General features: G+C 46.8%; 1 protein-coding gene across 2 annotated transcripts in view; it reads right to left on the bottom strand.

Annotated features, from left to right (window-relative positions):
• Wdr60 (WD repeat domain 60) overlaps positions 1–7,306 on the bottom strand; it is a 64,910-nt gene extending 57,604 nt beyond the window's left edge. For both annotated transcript variants that reach the window (XM_017798128.2, XM_008833063.2), the window contains exon 1: positions 7,180–7,306. In XM_017798128.2, the coding sequence (XP_017653617.1) occupies positions 7,180–7,194 (15 nt within the window). In that variant the 5' untranslated portion in view covers positions 7,195–7,306. The remainder of the gene's footprint in view (positions 1–7,179) is intronic.
• Between the last annotated feature and the right edge of the window lie 380 nt (positions 7,307–7,686).

Genomic DNA, 7,686 nt, shown 5'->3' with positions numbered 1-7,686 from the left:
GATATGAATGGCAAGTTCTGCCACAGGGTATGGCAAATAGCCCTACAATATGCCAGGAGGCTGTTGCAAATGCACTAGCGCCCCTTTTAAAAAAGGGCCTACATGTTTATCATTACATGGATGACCTCTTGGTCTGGCAAAATGAGGATTCCTCTCTAGAAGACCTAAAAGATGCTATGATAAACACCCTGGAGACAAAAGGTTTTGTAATAGCCACAAATAAAATACAATCAGTTCCCCCCATTACCTTCCTGGGGACTGAAATAATGCCTACTACTGTTAGGCCCCTTAAACCCATCCTGGATGTTCCTCATCCACTCACCCTCAATTCCCTTCAGAGCTTTTTAGGCAATATTAATTGGCTAAGACCCTGGCTTTCCATCCCCACAAGTCAATTACAGCCACTCTTTGATCTCTTAAAGGGAGACAAAAACCCAGCCTCCAGACGGTATCTAAACCCAGATGCAAAAAAGGCTCTCCAAATAGTTAATAACCATTTCCAAAAGGCATCACTAGCCAGATATGACCCTAAGCTACCTGTTCAACTCTTAATATTTAATTCCTCCCCCACCATGGTAGGAGCAATTCATCAGCCACATGGAGTACTAGAATGGCTTCATACGCCAGTAGGCGGTGCTCCTCACTTTCTTACAGAAGTAGACACTCTTACATCTATGATTCGTCAAGGAAGAGAAAGAACCCTACAAATTGTAGGAAAAGAACCTGACACCCTTATTATCCCCTTCCCATTATCAGATGTACAATAGCTCCTAAAACATCACTTCTCTTTTTCAATTAGCTTAATAGGCTTCCCAGGACAAATTGATAATCACTATCCCAAAGATAAATGGATGTCAGTTATTCCAGTATTTCACTGGCTCCCACCTCGGCTCTTCTGCCACAAACCCATAAAAAAAATACTACTACAGCCTTTACAGATGGAGGAAAAAACAGTGGCTCCATTATTTGTCCAGCATATCAGGTCTCACTCCTCTCTCCCAGGTCCTCTTATTGAAGGAACTGCCACAGCAGATGAGGTATCCACCGCTGGAACATTCTCTACCAGCGTAACAGATGCCCAAAACCTCCACCATGCCACCCATATTAGTTTACAAGGGCTCCATCTCAGATTCCCCCACATTCCCCTCAGACAATTTAAATGCATTTTTAAAACCTGTTCTTCCTGTGCATCAATGATACATACCCCTGCTATACAACAGATGGGCACCAATCCTCGGGGGCTAAAATCTAATGCCCTCTGGCCAGTTGATGTAACTCATGTCCCCCAATTCGGCAGACAAAAATATGTATTTGTAACTATAGACACATACTCTCACTTCCTTTGGGCTATTGCCCAAACTGGTGAAAGTTCAAAAAAACTAATAAATCACATGCTCTCATCCTCTGCCATCATGGGCCTCCCTGCACAGCTAAAGACAGATAATGGCCCAACATTTACCAGCTCCCCGTTTAAAAATTTTGTGAAGCCTGGAAAATCACCCATCACACTGGCATCCCATACAACCCACAAGGGCAAGCCATTGTGGAAAAGTCACATAAAACCTTAAAAGACCAACTAAAAAGACAGGCTCAAACAACATATTCTCCCAATATTCAATTAACATTAGCCTTGTTTACCCTTAATGTACTTAATGTATATCGGGGGTCTGACGCCCCCCATCATCTGACACTGGGCCCAGACACACCCCATACCACCCATCATGGTTAAATGGAGGGACCCCCTTGATGACATCTGGAAAGGGCCAGATCCATTGCTGACCACAGGGAGGGGATTTGCTTGTGTTTTCCCACAGGATCAACCAAAGCCTTTCTGGGTTCCAGCCAGAAATGTCCGGCACCTCCCTGCCCACAAAAGAGATGGCTTGCATGACCCTGTCAGAGACAAAGAAAATGAAGAGGAAGAAACAACACCCAAAACCACACCAGATCACGTGGAAAGAGATCCATGATCTAGTGGAGACTGCTCACCGCAGATGCGCCCCACCGAGCTTCTCTCTCTGTCATCCTCATGGCTGTTTTTACCCTGCTTAACAGCAACGCTTCAGCCAGCCCCACTCTCCCTAATACTATGTTCTGGAGATTTTATGTCAGAGAAACATTTCAAGGAAAAAATCAGGTAATCAGAACCACAGACTGCCCCCTAGTGGGTTGTCAAAAACCCATAGGAATCATAATATACCCAAATGCTAGCCAATATGGAACTAACAAATATGTTTGCTTCCCTTTTCGACAAAGAGATCCATCATGCCTCAAGGAAGTTGATATCTATGGGGGCTGCCGCTATTTCAATCCCTGTAGGTTGGAACAAGGATACACTGGGAGATATCAGGGCATAACAGGACAGAGAAGACCCATCTACCTAAAGGATAATAAGTATCTCTATGGAAACTATGACTATTCCCTAATATATATTGCAGATCCATGGGACGATCGCTGGCATACTGGAGTAATAGGAAAGTTCTACTCAGGTGCATTCGCTAGGTACCCTACAGCTGACTTTCATATCTCTCGACAGCTTGTACCTGCAGCTAAGTCTGTGCTAACTCATCATAATATTATTCTACAGGAAAAACAAACAGAGGACCAGATAAGATCAACTATGTCCTGGAGCAAATACATTCAATATGTTGCTAACTTTCTTCCCTTCACCACCCACCCCAATTCCTCTGCTTCTTTTGTGCATCCAGCAACACACCTTTACTGACAGCAGTACCAGTTAATACCACCCTTCTTTACCCAGAAACAAAAAAAGATTTCACTGACTCTCATCTGATGGGTATTCCCTTATTCGAACAACTGGCTAACTATCCAATTTGCATTTCCAGCAAGAGTAAGCCTACTCATTACAAATGCCTCACTAACATTACTCTCTCCAGGATAGCATGCGTCACCCCTCCTCTTTTCCTATGGTGCAAAGGAAAAGCCCAACACTGTGTTAATTCCTTTTTGTCCACCTTTTGTATACCAGTAATGATTACACCCCAGGTGTACCTACTCGAGAAAGAGGAAGCCGCCCTCCTCCTTCACAGCCGCCAGCAGAGAGAAATCTCCATCCCTTTGCTAGTAGGGCTTGGACTTGCCCTCTCCCTGGGTGCTGGAGGCGCTGCGACTGCTGCTATTGTACAAACCCAGCACCTGGCGGGAGACTTTCACAGGAGACTTTCGAGACAAGCTGGGCCAGGCAATGGCATCCACAACTGACAACCTCGAATCTCTCCAATGACAAATGAACTCTCTTGCCGGGGTTGTGCTCCAAAACAGAAGAGCACTGGGTTTAATAACTGCTGAACATGGGGGGATGTGTGTGGTAATGGGAGAGGAATGCTGTTTTTTTGTAAATGAATTAAATGTTGTTGAAACCAATGTTAACACTCTCAAAAAACTTTGTAATGATCTATTTTCAAGATTTCAACCCACTGAACAATTAGGTTGGTTTAGTAATCCCTTGTTTTCATGGCTCCTACCCTTTGTTGGCCCCCTGGTCATGCTGTCATTTTGGTGCTTGCTCCCTGTTTCATACAATTTCTTCGTCCTAATGAAAGTCCCATCCTTGAAGTAGACTTTTTCTCTGTCTCCCAGCAGCCGTCAGTTGCCAAAAATACCTTATGTTAGGTTGAAGATTCTTACCCATTTGCCCATGTTTATACTGGGATTTTTATTTGGTTTGAGGTTTGTTGGGGAACCCTGCTGTTAAGGTTGGCTCCTTTCTCAGCAGGGGCTTCCTGCCTGACTTACCTGGAAAGTACCACCCAGAGTCTGTGCTTGGCCTCATTTAAAACATGACCTTTGGCATAGTTACCTGGAGTAAAAACTACCCCCAGCTTTTTTCTATATGATAATCAGGCATTGCCTGATAGTCTGGAAGATAGGAGCCCACTGCCACATGTAAATAAAGCATACTATGAGCACCTATCAACTGAGGCTTTGCTACTGCCTCCACACTATAAATTCTCTAGTTCTCCCACTAATAAACAGAGCTGTTTCACTGTCTGGAGCTGTATCACTGCTGTTTCACTGTGCCTGCGACCAGTCTCCCCGGAAGGGCTGTCCTCCGTCAGTGCTCACTGGCCATCCTGACCCCGTTGGCCGCTTCTGCTCTCCCTGCCCTCATGGGCTGGTGGCCAATGACCCGCGAAGAGAGGGAGAGCCTCCCGCATGAAACCTCCATGTTCAGAGTCTTGCCCTATACCTAGGAGGAAACACTGCTGTACTGAGAAGCCAAGATGAATCTAGAAAGAGAACCTTACTGGTTCCCATCACTGAGCATTCACTCATGACCCTTCTATCTGGCTGTCCCTGTTTCAATCATGTGTATGCCATGGAGACTTACGGGAAGGTGAATAAGAACCTGTCTTTGTGTCATTGGGGTGGCCACCCCAACTCCCCAGGGACAGAGGCTCCTTCACTGGACAATCTTCCACAAAGATCCCTGTGTATCTCTTCTTCCAGATGCTTATTTGTATAATTTTAGATAGCCTTTAACAATAACCCAAAAAACCATCTCTATGAAAGTGTTTCCCTGAGTTCTATGAGCTGCTCTAGCAAATTAACTCATGAAAGAGGTCCTGGGAACCCCAATTTGTAGCCAGAGACCAGAAATTCTTGGCAACTGAACCTAAGTGGGAGCAGACTTCAGGGCTGAGCCCTCTCCCTATGGTATAACATGAGAACTAAATTGGATTCAAATGCCTGATGCAACGAAGCAGTCACTGGCTTGCTGGTGGGAAGAAATGTTCACCGCCTTGGGAACCACAGAACACTGTGTGCTATGAGTGTACAAAGGAATTGTTTTCCCTCTGCACCCTGAAAGCTACCCTCCATTTATTCGTGTGTGCGTGTACCTGTGTGTGCACGTATGCCATACAGGTGCATATACAAGTATGTGGGAGTGCATGTGGAGGCCACATGTTGACGTTAGGTGTCTTCCTCACTCTACACCTTATTTTTCTGAGACAGAATCTCTCACTAAATCTGGAGCTCACCAATTTGGCTCAACTAGCTGGCCAGTGATCTCCAGAGATCTCTCTGTTTCCACATCCTCAGCACTGGAGTTACAGACCTGTATCACTGTGCCTGGTTTGTACGAGTGCTGGGGATCTGAACTCAGGTCTTCAGGCTTACAGAAATCACTTTGCTGACTGAGCATCTCCCCAGCCTCCTACCATTAATTCTTGAACCTGACTCAGACAAGGTAAAACCACAGCCTGGTTTTTTGGAACTCTGTTGCAGGACAGGATATCCCAGATGGTCAGATATTCCTGGGCAGCACTTCTCCAAGGCCATGCTTCTCTACAGTCAAAGCATATGCCTTCCTGTGACATCTCCCCACACTGGGAACATGAGGGCTTCTTAGACCCCACACCAAAAACCTAAGATACCAGGCCCCCTCCAACCTGCTCCTGCTTACAACTTCTACAGCCAGACTGCTCAGTGCAGAAGGGCTTCCCAAGAGTTGTTTCTCCTGCTTGCCAACGGTGAGGTCTTCTCAGCTTAGTAAGCACTCACCAAAAGTCAAAGCTAAATACTAGCTTATCTAGTCAATTACACATTAAGAAACATTTAAAAGAATCAAGTTGGGGGCCAGGCATGGTAGCACATGCCTTTAATCCCAGCACTTAGGAGGCAGAGACAGGTGGATCTCTGTGAGTTCAAGGCCAGCCTGGTCTATATAGTGAGTTCCAGGGCAGCTGGGGCTACAGGGAGACCCTGTCTCAAAAAGACCAAAACAAAAATTCGTTAAATATGCATGAGGCCTGAGGACGTAGCTCAGTGGTACAGTTTTAGCCTAGCATGTGCAAGGCCATGGGCTGTAACCCCAGCTAGACAAATTAAAGGGATCTACCTCTCACAGGGACATTAGTGCAAGAGTCCTAAATATTATTGACCCATTATTAATGTTAATAAGCCTTATAATAAGCACTAATTAATATTCATTTTTCCTTTATATAAGCTAAGATAAAAGGGGGTATTTGATAGCTAATTGACAGCTGTTAAAAAGCATTCCCTAGTGTCCTAGCAGCTTTGAAGGAAGGATTATCTGCCAAGCAGCCAAACAAACTCTTCTTAGGCTAGCACCAGCCACACTGAACACTCCACGAACACCCCAGAGGAAGCGACACAGCAACCAAAGCTGCTGGCTAACTCCTCAGTCATGACTATTTCAAACGGCTTACACAGGCCTTTTAGTCATCACAGGGCTTTGAGAACTTAGTCTTTTCCATCCAGACCGAAGGGAGAGCACTTCCTATAGTAATCAAGTAGAAGGCCTGCGGCTAGTACAACAGTCCTTTTATTGTGTGAGCTACTACTGTAATTAGTACAAGCAGTTTCCAGTTCCATAAAGGTCACCTGTGACGGTGCACTGTTAATAGAAGCAGGCTGTTTAGCCTGTGTTCAGCGTGTCTGTGTGTCTGTATGTGTGTGTTGCACATCTGAATGCAGGTGTTCCTGCCCACGTGGGCATGTGTGAAGACCAAACACTGCCATCAGTATGCCTTCCTCGACTGCTCGTTCATCTCATTTTGTTGAAGATCTCTCACTAGACATGGAACTTACCATTTCAGCTAGACTGGCTGGCCAGTAAAGCCCCTGGGATCCACTCCTTCCAGCGTTGAGTTACTGATACAAGCCACAACACCCAAGTTTTTTCTTTTGTTTTGTCTTGTTTTGTTATTTACATAGATGCTGGGAATCCACACTCAGGTCCTACCGCTGAGCTAGGTAATGGAATCATAAGGGAAACAGCATAATATTTGGACAACAAGCTAACCACCAAAAGAACTAAGAGAGTTAAGAGTCATCAACCTTCTACTTTCAGGAGACTCAAGTTTTGTACCATTCAGCATTTTCCCCGTTTTAAAACTATCTATAGAGATGAACATTCTCCATCGCGGGGTACCTCAAGCCCAGGCGTCCTAGGCTTCCCTTAAGGAGCCGCTCAGCCATGCCTGTCCCTGGACGAGCACAGAAACTCTTCCAGAAACCGCACCCGGAGTAAAGAAGCAAGACGTCGCCCGAAACCCCGCCTCCCGCCGAGCGAGCAGCGCGGCTCCGAACGAGCTGGGCAGGCCCGAGCTGGCTTTCCCCGGCGGCCGCGAGCGAGTGGGGAAACTGGGCCATCCCGACCCGGAGGTGGACGCAGCCCCGCGGCGAACCAACCTTTCCAGGTTCCATCACTCCTCGAGCCCCGGGCAGCCGCGTGTTCTCGGCCCGGCAAGCAGGGGCCACCCGGAGCAGACAGACCCGCGAGAGCCGGGCACAGCTCGCCACCCGCAGCGCCTCGGCTTCCAGGGGGCGGGGCGTCCTCGATTCCTAGCAACCGGCAGACGCCGCGCGGAGTCCCAGCATGCGCCGCGGCTGTCCCAAGTACGCATGCTCTTCGTAACTCCTAGCAACCGGCAGGCAGAAGCAGGACGACCGATAGGTCGCTTGGTCGCCTGAGTTGTGTCTTTGCTGATCCTATGCACCTCTGTCTCATCTCTATCGCCTGGCGCTCTCAGAGCATAGAGTGGGAAATAAAAGTTTTACGTTTGAAAAAGGCTTTTCCTCTTGCAAATCACAGCTTCATGTAGACATGGCTGACATTAACTCCCTACGTAGCCAGTTATGACCTTGAACGCTGATCATCCTTCCTCCACCAGTACAAGTGCTGGGATTATGCAGCGG

This window comes from Nannospalax galili, unplaced genomic scaffold (assembly GCF_000622305.1).
Source record: "Nannospalax galili isolate Female #2095 unplaced genomic scaffold, S.galili_v1.0 scaffold516, whole genome shotgun sequence".
Taxonomy (NCBI): Eukaryota; Metazoa; Chordata; class Mammalia; order Rodentia; family Spalacidae; genus Nannospalax; species Nannospalax galili.
This window is presented reverse-complemented; position numbering and strand designations above follow the sequence as displayed.